The 26,056-nt window shown below is 31.3% G+C and overlaps 1 protein-coding gene across 3 annotated transcripts in view; it reads right to left on the bottom strand.

The window, feature by feature from the left end:
- The window catches only part of LOC148607304 (Na(+)/citrate cotransporter-like), a 63,332-nt gene that overhangs the window by 9,765 nt on the left and 27,511 nt on the right, over positions 1-26,056 (bottom strand). For 2 of the 3 annotated variants that reach the window (XM_088545510.1, XM_088545512.1), the window contains exons 2-8: positions 7,417-7,566; positions 6,094-6,209; positions 4,203-4,330; positions 3,575-3,601; positions 1,485-1,617; positions 789-938; positions 193-411 (exon numbers count right to left, since the gene is read on the bottom strand). In XM_088545510.1, the coding sequence (XP_088401636.1) occupies positions 193-411; positions 789-938; positions 1,485-1,617; positions 3,575-3,601; positions 4,203-4,330; positions 6,094-6,209; positions 7,417-7,566 (923 nt within the window). The remainder of the gene's footprint in view (positions 1-192; positions 412-788; positions 939-1,484; positions 1,618-3,574; positions 3,602-4,202; positions 4,331-6,093; positions 6,210-7,416; positions 7,567-26,056) is intronic. The other variant, XM_088545511.1, reaches the window with a different exon arrangement.

Below are 26,056 nucleotides of genomic sequence, written 5' to 3'. Positions count from 1 at the left end.
CATCTACTAATCGCTCTAAATATCAAAATATCCTACAATAAAAAAAAGAAATACGAGAAAGCGTCTACGGTAGAAACTAATTATTGCCGCTGCAAACATCTTTATCAAAAATGAAATTCTTGCAATTTTGGAGAACATAAGAAAATACTTTTACGCGATACTATATCCAATTGCCAAACGTAAAGCACGTACGTCATAGGACCAAGGCTGTTATATTCCTTTTGTAAAAATCTCTTGACATTTTCATATGAACCCTCTGAGTCTTTGACACATGGTAAGCACTTTTTTCCTGCGAAGTAGAATTGCATCCAACCCCACAAAAAAATAAAACAGATAATAGAAAGCGGTAATCCGACAACCAACCAATTGGCAAACGTGATACCTGAGTCTAAATTATACTTTTTGAATTCCCTGAAATGAAATGATATTAAGTTACATTATAAAATAAAAATCGACTAAAGCAAATCCCTTCTGGATTATAAAAATTGTTCGGTTTAGGCAGTTAATCGGTTAATTTACCAAGGTTCAAAATATATTACAGCTTATATAAAAGAACACATTGAAATTCATTTGGTATGAAACCTTGTAAATTCTTTAACATTACTTTTAAGTAAATTTTCATAGATTTTAGGATTGTTCTGCATTAAGAACAACTTATAGATAACAATTGTATAGTATTCAACAACTGTGACAAACGTATGGTTATAAGTCAAGAAACGAACATAATTTTTTGTTATAACGTCTTTTTAAGCAAAGAACTTTTTATTTTAACATTAACGTATACTCACTCATCAGCAATGCCTTTAAATACTATGTTTGGGGGAGTTCCTGTGAGTGTCGCCACGCCACCTATATTAGCTGCAAATGCAACACATAGTGAAAATGTCTTCGCTAGCTGTATAAAATCTTTATCTTCTGATTTAATTGGGCCATCTTCTCTGTGTAAAAAAGATTATTTATGAGATGTAATTGCTTGGGAACAGCTACTAAAACATTACGATTTGTGATTACGAGAGAAGTAAAATATTTGACGATTGAACATTGCTCGCTCCAGAGTTTGATTTTTAATTTAACGATTATAAATCAAGATTTTTCTTTCTACAGGGCTGTAGCCATTTCTCGCTCTCGTATGTAATATTTGTTACGCGTGTCGTAAATGTACTTGATGCTGTGAAATATAATGAGGTAAATATCGTTTCATTTGAGTTGTCCGGTCTTGTTTAAACTGTCCTCAATTCAACGTTATTCCTCAATTTGTTGAGAAAAAAAAAACAATATGAATTATGCACTCATGTGTTCCATCCATCTTACAATGCCGGCACGACAGAAGAAACACAGTAACATATCAACTAATCGCGACAGCGATTTTATTTATATCACTTGTTCCTATCAGATTATCAAATGTGTGATATCGCGAACCATCTAGCCTCCGTCACAAAATAAGAAATAATTTTACATTGCCCTAAAATAAACAAACCACCAACATTTTGACCTCTATGTCGCCCTGTTGCATCAAAGTTTCCTTCTCTATGTTGGTGACAGAGCCATTGGCACCAGATCCATTTTTCTGTTGTTTGTCTTCAGCGATGTCAATCATTTCCACTTTCTCAGGGGTTCCTATCAAAAATATTCCGTGTTAACACTAGCCTTTAACAGAACGCTTAATTTTTAATATCGAGAAATGGCCAATCACATGACATTTTTAACTGAAATGTGCGTGCATCTCTTCTCTGACTGCGTTCTTTTGTTTTAAAACACAAATATAATATCAAACTTCTAGAAACTTATTTTACTTAGCATAAAGTGAAAACTAGTTTCTTTATGATGGTACTACACATATACTGTCTAATACGTAGCATGCTAAACTGGAATCTTTGCGGCAATACTGTGTTTAAAGCATTTATTATGAATGCCTGTTGTCAGTAAGGTATCATTATTTCAAGAAAAACTGATTCAACATAAATTGCCACTTAAAATGTTTTCTGTACTGTTGTAGTGTAGCTTTCATTATCTTTTTTTCTCACAGACGTTGAAAACTTTCTAAAATTACATGTTACATATAGCATTTTAATGCACATACACATTGTCTTTTTTTTTTCTAAAACATCAATGGATTATGTCATGAGAAAGAATAAACGAATAATCAATGAAAACAAAAGCTAGCAAAAAGAAATGATTATAAAAAAATAGTAAAAAATAAAAAAAAAAGAACTTAAACGTTCATTCGATTGCAGTAATCGTTACTTCCCCGAAACGTAAGAGAATTTTAAAATTTAAGATAAAATGTATGAAGAAAGATAACTCTAATATAATACCTTGTATTTCTCTGTTATATAAATTCAAGAAAACAGGAAAAAAGATAAGTTTAGATACGGTGGTACATGTAGAAATGATTAACTTTATTCACGTTTAATAAAAAATGTTTCATGAATTACAGGACCCTCTAAGCACAAACTTTCTTCTACATGTCGCCTGCTTAAAGAAACGAGTCGCTTCCAATTTGAAATTGTTGTCATGAATTCACAGAGGATTGAACCCATGATATCAAGCATTTTTTCGTCGATTTCTAAGACAGATGGGGAGTAAACTAGTAGTTACAATAAGAACCAGTCCATATGAAATTCAGATGCTAAAATTAGTGAATTGATTCATGGTGTAGAAGAACACACCGAACAAATGACGTTTTTTTTTTTTTTTTTTTTATTATTATTTTCAGTGTATATATGCTATACTCTCACATGATAATCATTTCTGCATTCAGATCTGCACTTTTTAGGACACCATACATTTATCAACGACTAAAATCAAACCAAATTAAGAACAGTAACTCTTGCAAAGTATCAATTTTATACACACTATATATTTTTTTTATTTCGAAAGTGCAAGAACCAAATGAAACAAATTCTTGTAACGTGATCGGTAACTGTTTCTGAACAAGAAATAAAAATGAATTTGGTGGGTTTTTGACATGAATGAATCACCTCCTGTCTGAGTTTATTAAAGACTCTTACTTAAAATGATTTTTGAATATTTCGCATATATTTACTACCGTTATGTGTCGGAAGGATTTGAAGACCATTACCTGCCCTTAAAATAAAACGTAATAACTACAGTGAGAAATATATAGCATGTGAGATGTGAGTGTCATGCATTAAAAACGTTGCAAACTTCACGACTTATGACGAAGTTGTTTAGCCTTGTATTTGGACGTAATATCTGGTAGAACGAAGACTTTATGTTAATTTCTTTTAAATATTAGGAATGTTGATACTCATACACTGGTTTTGAATTAGTTTGTCCTAATATTTGGACGAAATATAGGAAGCAAGAGGACTTCATGCCTTTCAACGTTAAATATTTATTAAACATAATTATAAATATTGTACAAATGGCTTCAGTGGCATTTCGTTAATACGACAATTTAATTGCATGAGAAGCAACACAAATGTTACATATAAATACACATTTATCAATCAATAGCTGACATGGCTCGTGAGCATAATGAAATGTGTATGTGGATGCATGCTTTGGTTTTCACCATGCTTAATTGATACTGCATTCTGTCCGTACTTACTAGTTGGTTTCATATGTTTACTACGCCCTATACAAATATGCAGTTACATAACATACTTATATTTAACAAATCGTCGGTAAAATTGTTCTTTTTCATGCTGTTTCTAAAAAAAATGTAGCAATATTTACTTATTGCATGTATGTTTTATAATAGTATTTTATATTAATTGATCAAAAGTTTTTTTGTATCGATGAATCCCTCTCATTGGATAAAACTGATTAGATAACAATTTTATTTTCAAATGAAGTTTGTTTTGTTTTATAGAGTAAACAAAGTATTTCTTCATATTTTGTTTATGACTGGGCAGGGTTTTTTTTATCTTCGTTGCGACATCACTACATAATAACTTAAATTACATTAATATAAAAATATTTTCTACATTAATATAACATATTTTCTACATTAATATAACATATTTTCTTTGACAATTTATTGTTTGTCTTACCAATATTGTCCTGCATGCTCTCGCCTGCATGTATGCATGATCAGGGATACATTGAAAGAAGTCTTAATATAAAATCGAAATGGGATTCTATGTTTGTAAGTAGTCTCTCTCTAGCGTTACTTTTTTTCAGTAAAATAGAAAATCGTATTAACAAAGACATCGTAATTACAAATATATACAAACCACTTTCTCTGGCTTCTTTAATCTGACCTAGAATGGCATTAAGGATTGGTACCATCATAGCTGTTGTGGCTGTGTTGCTCATCCACATGGATAAAAACCAACATGGAATCATAATACCCAACATTAACCTGAAACATTAATCACACTATCTAATTCTTAAAATGTAAACAAACATTATAAATATACGACCAAAAGAGTGGATTTGTAAGCAGAAGGCGTGTCTTTTTCAGAACAACGGGTCAATTGAAGGTAAAACTCCCTATTTGCTAACCTTTTTTTTTTAAAAGTAGACACCCTATCATTTTTTATTGGACTAATGAATAATAGCATCAATTATGTTGAACTCAAATGATGTTCAATTTTAATCAACGCGCAATTATTAAAAAAGTCTCGTATGAATCTTTCCATTACGCATAATTTGAACAAATACAATCCTTTATACACATTATTATAGCACATGTAAATGAAGACGCATGAAGCAAGAGCGGTAGATATGTTGCCTGTAATCAAGGTAAATGAAGTAGTTAACATCTTATATTAATACTGTAAATTGCAGTAGCGTTTTACCTTGTTTTCTTTCAAAATCGATTGATTGTCAAAAGATTCCAATCTTACGAAAAGGGGTCATTTTTTTTAAAATGGTACAAATGCCTGAATTGGTGTTCTTAGCATTTCAAACAATGCTTTGCAACGTACCATTTTTGTGCAATAAAGTTATTTAAAGCAAATCATATGATTCAAGATGGTTACAAGCAGAACGTGCATTGTCTACTGTGCTAATGTCTGTACTAACAGTATAATCATGTGAATATACTTTAATTCGAGAATACCAATTTTCGTGTATTTCGGAAGAGACACATATTCGTGGATTCTTCAAGTGGTGTTTTCGCTATACACATCAATGGAAATTTCCTTTCCATTTGGAACCAAATTTTGTGGTTTGGCCTACCCACGAAAACCACGAAAATTGGTATCCCACAAACAATAGTACTTTCGCAGTATATAAAATGCATCAATCAACAAGTTTTTTGATACTAAATAAAATTGATGAAATCACCCAATCAGTTGGAAATAGCAGTTTGCTATATTTTGCTGCTATTTCCTAATTATTTAATTGTGTAAACCACTTAACCATTAATGCCACACATAAATATGAACGTTTAAAATTAATGAAGCCTTTAAAGGATGATCTGATGGTTGGTCGCTAACAATCCCAGACAAATTAAAATCGTTCAGAGTTAATGGAGCCAATCTAGACTTATTGCGAATTGATGAAACTGTGAATAAGCCGTAAACAATTTTCCTAACGGATGTTAAATTATAGCAAATTAAATTCAGATGTATTTGAAAAGGTTGGGAAAGTTGACAACATTCATTAAGACGAACAGGCAAATAGAATCACGTAATAGTGTGGCAAGTAGTATAAAATGACACTTTACCTTCGTATTACAGCAGATATTGGCAATTTAAAGTGTTGAATCATTATTTTAAAAATTCACTCATAATAAGTCTTCGAGTAAAAGGGAACATTTTTTAATGAATGTTACTTATATTTTATCTATATTAATTTAAATAATAACTCTAAAACTGTTTTTACATAATCACCATGTTGAGTAGACATGATGATAAGAGGTTGTTGTTATTTAAAATACATTTGGAAATTTTAATTATTACGACAGGTCAACATAACGACGTCTTTATCATCATTTAAAACAATTTTTAAAAAATCTGAATTTTTGTTTTATTCAACATGTTTCATTTTAGTTTACAAGCCGTACCCCAGGCATACCAAATCCAGACATCGTTAAATATATATTTTTTTTTAATTCAAAACATTGCAGATTGAACAGAAGGGATTTTTTTAAATTCTAGGGCTATAAAAAATACCAACCATTTCGGTTTTGGTCCCACAAGAGTAAGTGCTCTTAACGCTATTCTTCTGTGTAAATTCCATTCCTCAACGGCAACAGCGACGACCAAACTACCCAAAAATAACATCAGGGTGTCCTAAAATATACAATAAACAACAAAGTTGAGTTTAAACAAAATGGTTCAAATTTCTTGTGGAGTATACAAACATATGATGGAAGAAAGACAAAAGTAAAGTAAAAATAATTTCTTACAAATAAGGTATGTTGACAACGACGACTGCAACCATTAATGCTAAAGAGTCGGAACGTACTCTGAACACAACCAAACAATTATAACCCCTACCACCAAAAACAAAGAAAATGTATGAAAAATGATACAATATTTAATCTTAAAGTGTGTATGCTGTGAACATACAGCAGAACAAAATGAATTAATGTTAGATAAGGGTTTAAACTCTCGACACAAATGACCATTATTATATATAAATCTTTTCCTTACTTTTTTTACGTACACTCAATTATTACATATTGTGATTTTAAAAGCAAGTATTTCTTTCTATTACGAAAGATATCGCGTTGCAGGGTGTTAGTAGAATAATTAACCAGTGTAAATATTAAGTATTTCATCAGAAAACAAGTTTAAATTAACCATCTTGTCTAAAAAAGTGTACCAAGTTGTATATTTATTATAGGAGGAATAATAGTCCTTTTTTAAAATTTACTGATTACAAGCTTTTTTCTAACTTTTTTTTTACAAAACAGGACAATTTGTTTGGCAGTCTCTTGGGAAGAAAAACAGTTAACATATTTCTTTGCAATTTAAGGAGGTAGAGCTAGGATAAGGAACACAACTCTTACACATCATTGGAACGTTTGTATTCACCATTTTACATCAATTTAATATCAGCATCAACGTAACGTGGAACGATTTCATTCTGTTTCAAAGGAAAGCTTGAAAAGCTTTGGTGAAATTGCATATGAAACAAACATATAACAGATTTCAAAAGTTGTATCCCTTACCCTAGGTCTACCCCCTTAAATAATCTAACTTTAATTAGTACTTAAATGAATTAAAATGAGTAATTTAAACGTATTTAAATACTTACCGCAGTTCAAATAAATTGAACATTTGAATTTGAAGTTTACTGCTGTTCATTGTTTTGTTCATTCGTTTATGAGACAGTAAAAAGGTCTCTCGGGTTGGGGAGTTACTCCCCTTTGCTTTCAATTATAAATAACTAAGCCAAAGTTGGGAATTAAAAAAAGACCATAGAATGAAAAGAACACATCATTGAAATCTAACAGACTAGATCACAGAGAAATAATATTGTTTTGAGGTTTACCTTGAAATAACTTTGGCATACTGTTGAAACCTCTAATACACCTAACATTGGAAATAAAACTACAGGCAGCAATGACGTCGCTGCAAGAGGCATAACCTCTAGCACCCAAAAAGTTCCAATTATCAATACACCATACGCACATCTTGCAGGCTGAAATAGAAAATATTGCAAAGTATTTACTGTTTGTTTTGCCATCAGTTTACAATTTGATTGATTTAAGACAATAAATAAAACAATTACCAAGAGCAAACGTAAATGATTTAGGAAAGCATTTTTATAGTTTCATCACTAAATATTATCTCAATAGCATGACTATTTTTCCGGAAACAACCAAAATAGACTATACAAGTAATATTGTATTTTTTACCATGTAGGCGTTAAAATATGTAACCGAGCCCATTATTCTGTTTTATACTAAGGATGCAACCTGACATCTAAAAGGAAACATTTGAAATAGTCAACTGTAAATTTAAACCATATTCAATCTTTACCATGGAAAACAGTTAAGATAAGCATATTCACACAGACATTACACTTCATTTGATCATGAGGAGTATTAAGTGTAAATCTTTGTAAGAATCAAACAAACTGTCAAAAACAAACTGATCTGACAATACTATTTCACCAAAGGATGATGACTCTATTTGAAAATACCAGTATTTGATCGCTGCATCACTGGATTAGTTTAGAACATTTCCACTAAATGTTGGAAAAATGAGATTTTTGACAGAGTTATCTGCTTTTGAAATGTTCTTTTTCGGTGTATTCCAATGAAATTATAACTCATATAGCAAATATGGTATGAAAATTAAATCTCAAATGCAACGATCGGACAATATAAATACATTCAAAGATACTTTCTCCATTTGAAAATACCATTATTTAATCTCCGTATCACTGGCTTCAGACATTTGTCAATGGAATGTTAGAAATATTAGGTTTTTTACATAGTTATCTGATCTTGAAATGTTTATTTTTAGTACTCCATGCACCAACATGATATGAAAAATATTGCCTTTTTCTATGATTCTGATGGTGCAAATAGACAAATTACACATATAAAACGGTGTGTTTTTTCTACAATATTTTATCCACTGTCTGATTCTTAGTGGTCTAGGGCGCTGGACTTAGTGCAGGCGGTGTTGCCATAGATGTCACAGCGGTACGAGTACGAGTCCCGCGGAGGGAACGACCAAATATTTGTGAATAGAGTCGTTACATTCTGAGACGTTTGTATATATATGTGTGTCTATCGGTTCCGTCAAAGATTAACTCAGTACAAAAATGTTTAATTAATTTTCTTTTAATGTAAAGTCAAATATTATTTTCGTAGGAATAAAGATGATAACGATGACATTTTATTGACAGCAAATGTTTTGTTCTTTAAAAAGACTCGTAATAGAAGAAGAATAAGAGAGGAGCGCAATCGGTGCTCACTGGAAAGCCAACAGCTTATTGCAAATAAAATATTATCGATGAAAAACTCTTCCTCAGTTCAGCATATTCAGTTTTTAAATCTATTGACGAAAACCAATATCCATGACTGTATTTAATTACACCGAGGCGATGAGGGTTGTTATGGCTTTTGAAATCCCTATTGAGTTAAGACTTCAATCGTTCTTTTTTTTAACTTGTCAACGGAAGATAATGTAAAGAGTAGTAAAATCAAACGTTTTAAAATAAATAGTTTTTCTATTTTTAGACCTCCCCATCGCCTCCCCTAGTAAAAATTTCTGATTCGAAACTCATCTCAAACCGCTGAATGGAATATTTCATAGATGCCATTACGTATGGAGAGGGTAGTGGGGGTTTCACCAAGCGAGCTTTGCTCAAATTTTTTGTTGAAAGTACCTCCTCACGTGGTGGGCAGATTACTGCAAAAAGTTCCAATCCTATGAATGGAATGACCGCATTGAATACACTTTTTTGGGGAATGTCCATCTCAACAAACAATTTCAGTGCAAGAAATAATTGCACCCCAACACTGTTATAGTTTATATGAACTCTCCTATAACTTTTGTACACCCAGTTCAGTAAAATAAAATAATAGAACTTTCAGCTAGATTAACGATACTGTCGAGAGGCTTATTAACCAATCATGAATTTGTTCAATGTCAATACGTTGCATCGTAATTAGGTACTTTCCAAATATAAAACTGATCAAGTAGTTGGTCGAATTTGATTAACTGGTAAAATTATGTTACGCAACAGTTTCCATATATAGGATTAATTTAGATAAGCAATTAGATATAATTCATACATGAATAAGCTGGAATCTTATAAAAGATAAATTAGAGTAAAACTCTCATAATGTCATATTATATTTACGTTACATCCAAAATCAGAATCAATAAGGAATTTTCATTGTTATATTTCGGTTAAACGGATATGAAAAATCCAAAATGTTTTAATTTTCCAAAAGAAACATGTAGTCAGTGGTTTGGTAATTTAAAGTTATATTAAGTTTAACAGGTCGAGACAACTAGATGTCTGACTTACAAAAAATAATATTAGACTACGTCCACATATTGCCAAAATACCATAGTGTTGACTACTACAACATGAACAACTGAATTGACAGTTTATAATAAAACTCTTTTCAAATTTTCCGGGTATGTTTCAGTTTCAACTCCATGGTACGCTGAAAATATATATATAGTTTATATGATACTTTATTGATTCCATGCGCAAATGAGATAAATATTGAAAATTGATCTCACCGTAAGGATTTTACTTTCAAATAATGACCTGATTAAACATTTTGTATGGAGGAACATAATTAATCAAGACTTACATTTAATTAAATAATATACTGACGGTCAATCGGTTCATAGAAATACTTCTTAATCCAATACATGTTATATTCTATGACAGAAAGAAGGCAAGAATGAAAATTTTCAATTTTCATCGGGAGAGATCAATTGAAAAAGCACCTTAAAGTAGAATATATAAGGACATAATATACGTATACATGTACAAGTGATAACCCGTCATGATTTGCCAATCAATATAGTAGAACTCTTGATCTCTAACGATTGGCAATCGTCTAAACTATAGGTATTTGATTTACTTTCAAGATATACAGGTTAATGGTTAAACGTTAGTGTGGAAGAAAGTATGTCCAATACCAATAATACTAAAGCGACTTAATTTGCTTATTGAGGTGGACGAACAATGCGTGTTATACAACAATTACTCAATAAGATGCACAGATAATCTTATTCCTTCATCAAAATAGATTTAGTGGGCGTCATTGTACTTGTATGTCAAGAAACAGGATTTCAACCCTTTTGGCGCACATATACACATTAGGTTTAAAATGTGTTTTGATGCTCGTTTCTGCATGTATATTTTTATATCGTTTCTTCTTTGTGACTTCTTTCTGTGCATCTTTTGCATTTTTTTTATTTTTCCTGGTGTTTTCATTGTCTGAGTCTAATATTTCCAGTTCATGGAACTCGCTATCAGATTTTATCTATTTTAAATATCGGTGTTCCTGTATTTTTCTAATAAAGAGTATCAAATAAGATTTCTCTGGAAAAGTCTTTATTTTGATCGATCGGATAGCTATGTTATGCAACATGTTCATTGCAGAGATTTATTTGATTCACAATTTTTTTTAGATAAGTTCCATACATGAATAAATTCGACATTTCAAAGAGCAAATTCTACAATAAATGAAACAGTTCCATATCTGTCAGTTATTTTTTATCATTTAGTCAAATATTTATCAATTTTGACCTTAAAGAAAATGCACGTAACAGTACGTTTTTGGGGCTAAGCATTTCACAATGAACAGTGCCCAAGAATAAATGCAAAAAGAAAATTTCTAACATATCTAATGTCTGCATGGATCTTGTATATTGTACAGTTGAACCAGTCTAAATGTGAAAACCTGTCTTAACCAGGCATATAAAAAGTACCGTTTTATCAGTTTAGATGTATTTTGAGCACCCGTCTAAACCGAACATCTGTCTAAACGGAGCACCTGTCTAGTTCGAATTTATGTGAAAGTATTGAAGGTTCGGTTTATAAAGGTTTCAATGTAATTTCAAAACAATTCTCTTCAGTATTATCATCTAATAAAGATCATTCTTTGACATTTTCAGATTTTCAATCTGCCAAACATAAGCAGAGGAGGCAAACGATCGTTTTGTTCAATGAATAACTTTTAACAGAACACTAAGATATAAACTGTGGGATAAATGATTTTTTTCATATGGAGTTATAAAGTATACCTTGAAAAATATACAAATAAATAAAGAAAAAAAAAGGAAAATTATGGTTTAGAATCACGTCAACTAGAAATGTAATACTAAGTACAGCACTTGAATGGTACCTATAGAATTAGAACTCACCAATATCCCCAAATTGTCAAAAGAAAATTCTCCTTCATCGTAATAGAAAAAAATCCCCATTTCCATAGAATGCCCCGTTGTATTTTTTTTTTATATAAATAACTAAAATTTTTAAAAAAATCGTCATAATTTCAACTATTGAATCAAATTGAATACATTTTTGTTAATTAAAATTTTTTTCACTAATTTCCCCAATGTCTCCATTAAAATCCCTATCCCTATTCGAAATACCTCTTCTAAATCCCACATAAAATGGGACATTTTCGCATACATTTACTGTTCATTTTTTATCTGTTAAACAGTAATGTTAAGTTGTCGGCTCAGCAGATTTTAAGGTCATTCCTTTCCATTAAATTCACAATGCTGAAAATAATTGAATGCAATGAAGCACGACCACGGTCTTTGATGTTAGGGTGATCAAGAAGTCATACTATGCTTATAGTTAAATGGGTCACATTAACATTCATTTAACCCACTAAATGACCATCTCTACATGTTACGTGTACATCTATAGTAAATGCTCATGCTAGATTCGACGTTTAATTGAATTAAAACTTAGCGTAAGAGTTGTATTTCGTGCCATTATGTAAAATGGTTAATAAATCTGACGAATTCGATGGCTACTATTCCTTAATAAACGCTATAGGTCTGAGCTCCTTCTATGTGGACCTCTTAGTCAACAGCTGATTTTCGTCTTTTTCATTTAACATTATTTGTTATTATCTTAATAAGAAATAACTATAATTTTGTCAGCACATATTGATAAATTGATCTGTTTGAAACTTTGTTACATGTATTCAGTATAATTGTTATAACTTATCATATGTACATGTTATGATATTGAAAAGATTGTTGGAAAAAATATAAAAAAAATAAATAAAATAAAATGAAATATAAGAAACAAAAAACGTTTCATTTATATTATGTTACGCAACTTTTCTATTTCAGTGTAATTTATAAGGAAATTACTTCTGCTGAAATGAAATGTACAGTTGCATTTGGAAAGATTTGATATTTATTTAATTGAATTCTATCAAATGAAGCGCAACTTCCCCCGATTTAATATTTTAGTTCAGATGACATTTAATAGTAACTGCGAATTATGCATGCAGTATAAGTTCTAATGAAACGACTAGTAATTGCACTATTTTGTTATGAAGAAATGCAACGCTTGAACATAAAGGCAGATTATTAAAGCAGCTGTTTGGAAATTACATGTAAGTTGCTTATGCTAAGACATGATTGAATGTAGTTATACAAACTGAACAAAAACTTTTCTTTCCAAGCAAACATGGCCTGTGTATGTTTTGTATCTATCAACAGATTAAACTGACAACCAAATATCTTCATATATGTCAGTAACAATGCTTACTATAAGACCAACTGTAAACAAATACACATTCCATCCGTACTCTTTATAAAAAAAAAGAAACAAAACAAACAAAAAGAGCAAAACAATATCCTCTACAACCCCTTTATATTTCTTAATATAAGAGATCGTTCTGGAAGTATATTCGGTCAAAGAAAATACATATACTTGTTGGTGTTTGGTAGCTGCATTTACATTCCATATCTCGTAACACCCTAACAGTACTTCTGAAGAAAATCTGTCGACACATAAAACCATTAGATTGTATTAATCAAGATAATTAACAGATTGGCAACAAAGATAAATCAATAGGAAACACAGCCAATAAAAAAAAACTAACTTTTATCCCTTCCCTATTTCTAACATCATTAAATGTTGTCGATTTAAAAAGTAAATATTATGATTAGTAATACATTTCATAAAAGCTTTTTAGATGCAACTTGATTTATAATTTTAAAACGTGTAAACGATTAATGTTTAAAACTGTTAAACACATGTTCATAAATTTTATCTTTATAAAACAATTGACGTTTTTCCACAAGTCTAATATGATAATCCACCTATTTATTTTAAACTTATGCAACCGGACAAGGCACTATCGTATTCAAAGTTCGTGAATTTGAATTAATTTTCTTCGTGATATCTTTTACATTCTTCGTGTATATTTTATTTCCTTTTTAGGTCTGTAGTCGTCTTTATCTCTAAAGACTAACCACTCTTAAATACAGGCTTAATCATGATTACATTTGTATTTTCTTTTGTCGTAATTAGGTTGCAACACAAAAGAACGGTTGGCAGAGTATTTGTAACATGGTGCGGCAAGTACTTAGAGTGTTAAAACCATCAGCTTTAATCAGAAGCGACGCCACTGCTTTCTTTTACCAATTTGCTTATTACTTCACTGGCAATAACAGTTTATTTATTATTAATTAATGTCGTTCCGTTGTCTGTTGATCATATTAATTTCAAACTACATGTACCTACATTGCGTAGATGGAAGTACATGTAAACTGTGGTAGATCAGAATTGGTATAATTGATTCTACCTATATTAACAGACAGTTGTACTGTTGTGAGTATCTTTCAGTTAAGCTCTCCAAGCTTGCAGTGACAATGTGTCTTTTTTATGCTAGAACATTTGGTTATAAGTTTGTTGTGCTGCCTTTACCTCCCCCAATTGTTGTCAATATGATATTACCGTAACCTCTTTGATTTTTACAGTTGCGTTATTTTGAGTGTGGTGTCGAATGGACATATTCGTGGTTACTAATTTGCGCGATGTTTGTAAAGTAAACAAAGTTTCAAAGAGTAGAAGAAATAATTTTACTAGTATCATTTTACAATGATTTGTCTATGTTTTGAATAGAAAAAAGTAATAAAACAAGTAAAACAAGAAACTTCGAATGAGACAGAATTTCCGCAACAATGTATATGGTGAAATCTCGGATCGGTGTAGTTATAACTGTTACAAATATAATCGATGACAATGTTACTCAAATTGTACTTACGACACCAAGTTTTTCACAACGTTTGGAGTCTTTTTTTTTTTGTCTAACGGAATCCATATATTTTAGTCAACATTTAAACCTTGACAGTTTTTAAAAATATCTACGACAGGTACAGAACGTCAAACGAACTTGCACATCCATATGTAAGAATAATCAAGTAAGCCAAGATTCTAGCGGGAATTGAAAGAATGTATCCTAGGGACAAAGGCCAGACATGGAAAATTGACAAACACGACACAGAACATAGGTCACAAATTGGCCGTCATAACATATTCAAAGAGTATTAATGTTAAATTGTTAGTATTTTTTTTTTAAATTTGATTCACATCTTGTAATTATAACATTGTGTTTATTATATAAACTAACGGAGTTAAAAATAACCATCCTTCTTCAACAAAATGGTCAATCTTGTTGGAAATTACAGAGAAGGAGAAAAACAGGATGGACGGTTAATTGCATATTCCCACTATTACAAATATCAAAACATCAAAATGAAAATGTTTATATGACAAAACTGCAAAGACTTTTAGTGCTCCCTTGCCAAGTAATGCACGCACATACTTGGCAACTGATTTGTTGTTTTTAAATAAATAATGAAAGTGTACTTATTCAAATGCCTGAGTATTGGTTTAAGGACGTCGAATGTATAATTTGTTTTCTGCAGCACTGTTTAATCTTAATTAGCATTATCATTGCAGTGGGATATACCTTTTGCGTGTCTGTACAGTGTAGTGGAAGTATAATTAAATTCCCATTTATCTAATTATCAACCACTTTGAACATTGAACGGTTTAATCATTAGTCCAATCTATACACATATTACGTAATAAACTGCGTGAGTACCTGTTTTTCTAATAAAATATCTTAAACTGTTTGCATGAGCGCCAAATGCGATGAAGCAGAAAATGCACTTTTATCTTTAGTATCCATTATGCATTTACTAAGGGTACAAGATTGTACGAAAATGTATTTGTTAATCGTGGTCACGATAAAGCATTTGTAATGTCATATGATTGGTATTTTTGTATTTGAAAACAAATCTGATGTGCATTCTTCTATTTTGATGCACTCAATGCAAAAGCACAATCAAAAACATTGTATACACCTAATAGGATGAATGGAACAGTTGGAATATCAAACAAAATGTTAATAATCATAGGTTTTCCATGTCGGGTCTTTGTCCCTGGATTACATTTTTTTTATTACCGCTATAACCTTGGTTCCCTTGATTACTCTTTAAACACTTTTTAGAATAGGGCTATTTTTTTTCAATTTTAGTAACTTTTATTTTCGATCTTCAAGGCAAACAATTTACCCTTTTGTTTTATACATTTTTATCTAGGCGAGCGATTCCCTTTTTTGTTTTATTTATTTTTATCATCTAAATTTAATTCAGCCGATCATGATAAAATAAAACTTAAAATCTTAAACAAAGCAAAAATAATTAAAACAAATAAATAAAAACACAACACGAAACAAAACAAAACAAAACAAAACATATAGTAAGAATCAATAAAAACAATTAGTCATGGTGGAAACGATTAATAAAAACATATTAGTGCTAGTCGTTCTTATGAGATAATTGTTCAAGAAACATCGTTTTTTGTTTCCTGCTAGAATTAGATATTGTACTGTTTAAAATATATCCTACATCGTTACAAACAGACGATAAAAACACATCGAAAGCACTAATTGATTTTCTCGTCCCCATTATATTTTAAAAGAATCGATTTATAAAAAAAAATGTAAATCATTAGTTACTTTAATGATGGACAACATCCGCAATACATAATCAAATACAACTACATGTATTTACATATGTCTGTCTCTTGTTAAAATTCTAGAGAAAAAACAATATTACGGAAATGGTTCAAATATGTCTCCGTAGAAAGGAGCTTTAATCCAAATGAATAGAAAAGAGAGTGAAATCGAACACGTTATAGAGAATTAAGCATTTGTTTGGCTAAGACATACGTTTAGTTTACTCAAATTCAAATTTGGTTGAATCTGACTTCAAAAATGCTTCAAAATATGATTTGGTATACAATACAAATTTCTGATTTATGTAGTAAGGGTTTTGTTTAGCCAAGTCGGTTTATAGCTACAGTTGTTCCCGTCAGAATGTCCTATCCCCGTACGTTACATGTATTCACCATTTCTCTCATGCATTAAAATGTCGGATTCTACGTGTTTTATTAGTAACGTAATTACTCGAGACTTTTATGAAGTCTGAGATAAGACATATTATTACCTGAATAACACTTAAAGTTTATAGTGATTTGTAGTTAAACAATAAACATAAGTTCACTTAAACAAAACGTTACTAATTAAAAAAACGGAGTAAACTATCACGTCTGTCACAAATTAATTAGGAATTTGATAAAACAAACGGACAATAATACCGAAACAGTAGTGTTAATATCGTAAATGATACCCATTAAATATTTGAATTTGGGACGTTAACTGTTCAAAACTAAGGTTATATAAGTAATAGGGGTAGTAAAGATATCAGGTTCATTTTGTTTAGACTTTATTAGATGTTTAAATGTTCAACCCTGTCTATTAGACCAGGTTGTCCATCTATACATCAAAATACATACTACTAGTATAATATTAATGTACCATATCCTCAAAATCAATCTCAGAAATATTCATATACTTGTACAATATACAATATGTCTGACTACTTCAACGACAAAAACTCAACTCAAACCAGAAAAGGAAAATGAGCGGAGAGGAGAGTAACAATGGAAAAATGCTCAGACCTCTAAACCAGAACTCCAAAACCAAACACACCTCCAATAACTCATCTACAACTGCCACACCTGAATGTGTCCAAAATTACCTGCTCATTACTGCAATATAATTGATCAGCAGATCATTACCTGAGGATCAAATTCAAGTATCAATACACAAACACGGTAAAAGGTATTCACCAGCTCTAAGAATAATGAAATATTATTCTTATATTTATTTTAAATGAAATGAAATGATTATAAATATAAATGTAATGTTCACATAGAAATGTGAAGTATAAAGTTAAAAATGCCAGAAATGCATCCTGGCACATATACAATATAATTTCTGATCTTGAGCTATATTATTAGGCAGAATAAAAATGTTCGTACAAATCTTTGCCCAAAGCAATAGTTAAAACTTGAAAAGCAAAGAAAGACTAAGGACTATCTTCCAACTGAAAGTCAAAATGCTGATGATAATAACATATTTAATGTATTCCATGTAAATAACTAATAAAACTTATCTATACAAAAGCGCTGAATAAGTAAGAGCGAATGAAACCTCTCACAAATCATATATTAATTTTACTTGTATTTTAGTTGATAAGCTGATACGAGTTGAAAAGATCGATATGGTGCATTTGCCAACATTGTGTTACTTGTATGCTTAATAAACAATTTTATGTTTTTTATTGCTAATATTTTATAGTAAGTGAAACCCTGATCTTATTCCTAATTGGATAATCTGTTTAACACATGGCAGATATACGGAACTAATTATATGACTTAAAACATATCTGTTGTTAGCCCGAGAGCTTTCATATTGTAAGTAATCAAAGAGTAATCAAGGGAACCAAGGTTATAGCGGTAATCAAAATAATGTAATCCAGGGACAAAGACCAGACAAGGAAAACACAACAAAGAACATAAAGTAAATAAAATTATACATACAAAGTAACAAAAGCAAATGAGCAACTCGGACTCCACTAAAAACTGGGAGCATAGACCAGGTGCACAGGTAGGGTAAGTGTCCTCTGCAACCCGCCGAGTTGCTCATAAAAAGTCAAGTCCGGGGTAGACAAACAACATTAGCGAAATGTTTATGTTTTATTCTGTTCCGCCATACTACTTTAAAACGTCGTTTGTAGGAAGCAAATTGTATCCACTAAAGGCATTTTGCTCTCAATAAATGTTCAGTTCCATATGTAGTTATGAAATTAACTACATATTGTGTTAAACTGAATGAGCAATTCGTACTTTTGACAGCAGTTTAACTGCAGTTGAGATAAATGAATTCATTTGTTCTTTGTCAAACATTCAAAATTCTTAAAATTTCATCATAAATTACAATACATCTTAATCGGGTAATTCTAGAAAAGTAGCAGACGCATACCTTTCCGTTGAACTGTTAGCTGAATGACAACAAAGTTAAGTCAGTATTTTCCTTTAGATTACTAGTAACTTATTTTACTAGAAAATAGACATGACTTGAAGTCTTGGTTGTGCTCGATATCTTGTACCTTTATGCCAAAAGAAACTGGTTTTGATTCAATACTTTATTTTTGATGTAAAAATTTATGTAAGCCACAGAAATGAACTATTAATATAAATTTTGATGCCTCAGCCCTAAAGCAGTAAGGACATTTATACAGCTTAAAAGGTTGAGAATAATACTTATCTTACATTGTAGGATGTTTTAAAATGATTACAAACAATCAATTCGTACCTTTAGAACCTACCGATCATGATCAGAATTTCATAATGTTCTTGAAACCCGGTGAAATAACGAAACATCTATTCAAAGATGTCAACGTTAATGTGCACGTGCTCAACATATATACATCAAGATATTTGACTCGGAATTTGTAGAAAATTGGAAGTTTCACTGGTTGAAACATTATAAGAAAATTATTTGCTCATTATTCATAATATATAAATGTTTTTATACATATACTTTTTCTACTCGTACATTGAATTTATACGTATTACAAAACAATTGTAAAAGGTTTTGGTAAAGTTATGTGTCATTTCTCGTCTTCCTTTGTATTTGATTTTAATGCAGCTGATGAAAGGTTACTCGTTGAAGCACGTGTACTGTATATTGAAATTTGAAATATTATATGCTTGGTACTTTTCTTGTTATTTTGTGCAATCACCAAACGATATTACTTTTTGTCTTTATATTTTTATAATTTGCTATTTTGTTTTTGGTTAGAAATCGTGAATAGTCTCTGTGGTTTCATCGATCACATCTACGCAATATCATTTAAAGCATTGAATTGGTAATTGAATCTGAAAACCATGTAAAGAAACATCACGACTAAATCGTTAAATTTCGTGCTTAGATATCAGTCTGAAAAGTCATAACTTAGCATTACAAACGACCATTCCTCAAGGCTGCTTTTATATCATAACTATAATGTACACTCCATGGTTCGTCTTGTGAATTCTTTGGAGCTTAGAGAGACGATATTCCCACTGAGTAACCCCCCCCCAAAAAAAAAATGCATGATTCATATTTATCTTGTTTATACGAGTCCAGTTACTGTGTCCATAACGAGCTATAAATATGTGTTATAATGCGTCAAAAACTGAAATAGTGTCCACACCTGCCAAAGTGAAGTAATTACAATGTGCTGCGGTCTAATTTCAATTTTTTTTTAGTAAGAGAGGAATCGAACGTATACCGTTACGTGGAGCTTGGAACTTTAGACTCTCTCTAGTTAAGTCTATCTACGCCTGATTTGACTAAAATCGGCCGTCTTAACACTTAACGTTGTTTACATGTAGCTTGATTTACACAACAATGAAGCTGATATTTATGGAAATATAACGTATTATCAGACACTTTTGTGAAATTGGACATGTTTGTGGAAACGGGCACGTTTGTGAGTCATACGCATATATCCTTCAAATATTAGTTCATGTACAGGCCGAATGATCACAAATTGAATACGCGATGTATAAAAATTTAAATTTAATTCAACATTCAAGGTTATTTCGTATTATCTGGTTTGGTCTGAGTCCAAGATACAAGAATAATCAAGGAAACCAAGATTATAGCGGTAATCAAAATAATGTAATCCAAAGATCATACATGGAAAACAGACATACACAACAAAGAACATAAAGTAATTAAAATCATACATACAAAGTAACAGAAGCAAATGAGCAACTCGAACTCCACTAAAAACTGGGAGCATGGATCAGATGCACTGGTAGTGTAAGAAAATTGATGATTATATACAAAATCAAAAAACATTTTGAGTAAGAATTAATTCTTAATTGGACTGGGAATAATAGCATATAAATTAGAAATAATGTATTTTAATTTTGAACAGGTTATACGAAATGTCCTTTTTAAACATAAGAAACACTTCTTAAGTTATCTTTTGGGACAGAAATCACAGATAATTTCTCTTTATCTGAAATTGAAATCGTCAAAACATATGAATAATTCAAAATTTTATAACGCTATCGATGGCTCTGAAGTGGAATGTTTCGTATACTTTAATATATAGGAAAGGCACAAATCATAGTTTATAAGCATGTGGGGATAAAGTTACTTTTGAATGTCCAAAGCATACATTCTTGGAAACAGAATAGAATTAAAAGACAAAAATAGATTACTACAGTAAAATAATTGCATTTACATTGTGATATACATAGGCAAAATTATTTCACATGATTTTCCCCATGAATTTCCCATATTAAATATTTTCTTGTGTATCATGCGACTTAGTTTTAGAAATTTTGCATTTACACCTATGAACATCCATAATACATCGCAAAATAACGTATTAATTAAAATGGAGTACAGATAACATCTATGTTCAGAAACGTTCTATAAGTATTCGGTCACTCTTTAATTTCCCATTACTTTCCCAATCCACACAAACAACGCTAGATAGCTGGATCTGCAATGTATGACACCAGATATCTTTCAAAACTTTTAACTGTATTACTCACAGCTGTCAAAGAGGGTCTCCAGTCCTACCATGAAACTTGTAACTCCCGCAGTGGTATAAATTTAATGTGGATCCTGAAAAAGTCGAAAGATCTTCTCGAAGTCCTCAATTCAAGATTATTAATATGAGGAAGGTGAAACCTTTTAACGCTCCCGAAGAAACATTATTTCAAAGAACCTTTCTGGGTTTTTAATACTAATTTATTTACATTTTCAGAGCTCATGTTCCTGGTTGTTTTCTTCTTTGGGTCAGTGATGTTATGAGAAGTGTACACAGAGGAAGGAAGATTCTCTATAGTAAAATCTTGGTGAAAAGTACAAGGAGATAGTATGGGTTCTGAAGTATACTGACCATGGCCAAATGTGGACAATGTACTTTCATTTACAACCTGGGAGTTTGACACTGGGAATTCTGTATCACAATGAATGTAATCATGGTAAACTAGAAATTTATTGGCGGTGATATTTAAATTTCGACCATTCTCTTTAGGCTTACTTGAAAAATAAGTATAATCAGCCATAGTACCATTTCTTATAATATCAGCATAAGATTTTGTTTTTAACGAGAGCTCCATGTTTTAGAAGGTGAAATAAAGCTCGACGGAACTTTTGATGACATTTTTTCCACACAAAAGCTAATTCGAAACTTAACAAATTGCTCTTACCAAAATATACAGCCACACACTTCAAACAGTTTTAGCGAGGGCAGACGACTAATTGAGAATGCGCATTGGTTTCTGTAAAGCTCGTGCACATCCCCGAATTGTTTAAACCATAAGCAGGTGTTTTGATTTTATTTCTTAAATGATTTTATTTGTTTGCATTATTTGTGAAGGTAACCTCGCAGTTCTTCCTTTAGCACAAACACCATGTTTATGAACGAACTCAAAAACGGATATACGATATTGCGCAAGTCACGGTTATTGGTTCGATTGTCGTGGTCCGAAATGTCTTTGGGTCGTTTTGGCAATAGTACGGAATTATGGGTAATGGTATTTTGGTAAACATTGGAGCGCCTTCTGGTGACTGTTTTGAGAATCCATATCTTGGAAAAAATATGATATGTTTTGAACTTAATCAAAAACGCTACTGAGACTGGTTCAGTTCTCAATCACATTTGTCGAAGTGTACGAAAATGAAGCTGCCATTATACTGTTTTTAGTTCCTGAATTTACATGCACAAACCGGATATTTATGCCTTTTCTGTCCATAGGTATACATGATCCAGTTGATAATACAGTCATGTACGCTCCCTTCGGGAGCGTTTTAGAATACAAAAGGATAAAAACCTATGGTTTTTCAACTCTTTATAGATCTATACAGTTAAAATTCCGGCTCAAAAAAATTAAACATCGTTGGTACTCCAAAAAAGACCATACACCTAGATACAAATATGAAGTTCCTAGTAGAGGTTCCTCATACTTTGTAAAAAATAGTTCCAAATCATCTCCCAAATACACCAAAGATGTTTTCAAAATGCTCGATATATTTATCAACAGCATATTCGTTCAGCGTGGTGGATGCACTTTTCTTACAAACGGTTGACAATTTAATGGGAACAAATTGTGCTCCTCTACTTGCTGACCTATTCCTTAACTCCTATGATGCTGACTTTATGGTTGATCAGATCCATGAGAAGGAACATCGCTTTTCTAGATCCTTTAATCTCAGTTTCCGCTATATAGATGACGTATTATTGTTAAACAATCCCACTTTCGAGGATTTGATACATCGCATCTACACCAAAGAACTTGAGATAAAGGATACTACAGACACTGTGAAGTCAGCCTCATGTCTTGACCTACACTTAGAGATTGATGGTAAAGGAAAACCATTGACCAAACTATACGACAAACACGATAACTGTTCATTCTGTAATGTCTACTTTCCTTTCATCTATGGTAACATCCCTTTAGCGCCTACAAATGGAGTTATACATTATGCCAGAGCTTGCCGTAACTACGAAGACGGTTTGTATAGCGCTAGTCTTCTTACAATAAGGCTTCTGGAACGTGGCTATGTTGTTACAGGATTGAAGTAGTTACTACAAGAATTTTATGGTTGTCATTTTGGATCGTAACAGTGTCTCCATACACACGATGAAAACGGATTTGTAAAACGTGTCATAGTTTCCCTTTGTCTTTCGTCGACCCTGGACTGACTTTTTATAATCCACTTAGCAAGTGTTTCTAGAAAATCAGAGGACGCTTACCCTACTGGTGCACTTGGCACATGCTCCCAGTTTTTAGTTGAGTACGAGTCTAATTTTTGTTACTTTGTATGTATTATTTTGGTTATTTTATGTTCTTTGTTGTGTATGTCTGTTTCCAACATCTGATCTTTGTCCCTGCATGGATTACATTCTTTTGATTTCCGCTAGAATCTTGATTCCCTTGATTACTCTTTCTATTTGAAATCAAACTTTTAAAAAATCGTCAATAAAATACTTCGCAAATTATTTCAAAGTTTTACTATTATAAAGAAAATTGTTTTAATGTACTTTTTGTAGTTTGACGAGGTTCTACAATACCATGTTTGAAAATGTTAGAGAGTTTGGTATATCAAGTCATACATTCAGTGAGACATATTGTACATCTGTAACGTCGTAACTTTTTCTTGGTAATTAATTAGCCAATATTCATACACTTCAGTCAAACAATTTTGTTTCAAAATAAACTATAAAAATTCAGATTTTTTTGGTACTTTTTGTGACAAATTCAATCAAAAAATAACTTATATTTGTGTTCGAAAAATGTGATTTTTGCATTTAAACAAAGAGAAATTTTATATGTGACAGTATACTTCTGGCTCTTCTCTGCAATTGATTATAAACCAACAATTATGTTTTGACAAGAAAATAATGTTATTAGACCACATTCTCAAGGGAAAACAACATTTGCACATTTATAAAAGTTACATCATTTCAACAGTTTACTGATGTCAAAGTGGTTATATTAAATTCTCGTTATATTGAAGGTTTAATAAACATGTAAATGTCATTGCTTTTACTCTCTGGTTTCGTTCTGTTGCAGTGGGAATATCATACACTTTCAAAATGGACAAGTTTAATTTTCAATTCATAGGACAATAATGTATTTATAGTGAGAGCTTAGATAACTAACATGAATTTAAAAGTAGACACTTTATTACTTATATCATTGCTACGAAGCTACGAAACAAAATACTGACATTTTATTCTAATTGTGAATAAATACATGTGCTTACTCAGTGGCACTGACGCAATCAGTCTTGTTTGAAATTAATTAATAATATTATTCTCACTAATTAAAATATCACCATGTGATTTAAACCAAGATTTGAAAGGCTGATTACGAAAAAAAAATATTTCTACGCCCTTTTGACATTTGAAATAATCGATCTAACAGAAATTGATATATTGATAAATGCATCAAAGAAAATGAGTTCAAAACACGAAGTTGGCAGTTGCTTCACTTTCAAGTTGCTTGCGAATGTGAACGCTTTCCACCAATGATAAAACATGAAGGCATGAATGATATATAGACTAATCATGAGTATAATCTCTCATGTCTGGTATGGTATGGGGGCAGATTACATAACAAGATACAGCGTTATTTATCATTTGCAATTTTATTATCAGAATTGCATTTTTCCTATGTGAAAGTATATATCTAGTATCACCATGCAACATGGCAAACGAAAGTGTGGGTTGAATTTTATCTGATTTAATCACTATAGATATCACTTTAAATCAACATCGGTATTTTACCAGAAATTTACTAAAAGGTGCATCATCTTTTCGCATCTGTAATCTGAATGATCTGACTTACTTTTCTGAAAATACGTTCATGCTTTCATATTTTGTATGTCTTCGGTAGATATAAATAAACCAAAAAAAAAAAAAAAAATCATATGGAATACGCGACTTGACTTGAAATATTGAAAACATATATTGCTACAAGTATAGTGCAGGTACCTACAGGTTAAATCAATCAGGGTAAGTCAGACGTAATCAAATGTAAACACAGGAGGTCAAGTTATAAATTTGTATAATCATGATTGGGATAAAAATGAATTTGTAATGATATGCTTTACTTTGTCGTTTAGCGAATTGCAAAAGGTAAAAAGAGGAGGATAAGATCAACAACCATAATTAATAAAAAGATATAATAAAATATAAATAAAGTGAACCTGTCTAAACTGAACCCCGGTTTGATATTAAAATCAGTTCGGTTTAGACAGATGTTCGGTTTAGACAGGTGTATGGTTTAGACAAGTGTTTGGTTTACCAAAATTCAAAAATATATTCTAACTGATAATAGAAGTATAATAGGAGATTCGGTGTAGACAGGATTTTGGATTTTTCAGTGTTTGGTGTACACAGGATTTTGGATTTACCAGGGTTTGGTATAAACAGGATATTGGATTTTTTTAGGGTTTGGTGTAGATAGGATTTGGATTATTCAAGGTTCAATTTAGACAGGTTTAAGTGTATTTGAGAAATAAAGAATCACAAACACAAGAATTAAATTGAAATCATGTTGGATTAATAATAAAGTGTCAGTCTCTGTAAGATTGAGGCAGTTGGTGAAACATGGTATGAAAAAAACACTATTTTGAAAGTTCGATTTCACTATTTGCATCATCAGAAACAAGGAAAAAAAGACAAGATATTCGATATCATGTTGGTGCATTGAGTTATAATTTCATTGAAATATATTG

The sequence above is a fragment of the Perna viridis genome, chromosome 9 (genome assembly GCF_037379345.1).
Source record: "Perna viridis isolate PV_CMFRI_1.1 ecotype Kerala chromosome 9, ASM3737934v1, whole genome shotgun sequence".
NCBI classification, from domain to species: Eukaryota; Metazoa; Mollusca; class Bivalvia; order Mytilida; family Mytilidae; genus Perna; species Perna viridis.
Note: the sequence above shows the minus strand (reverse complement) of the source record. Positions and strands in the feature narration are given on the sequence as shown.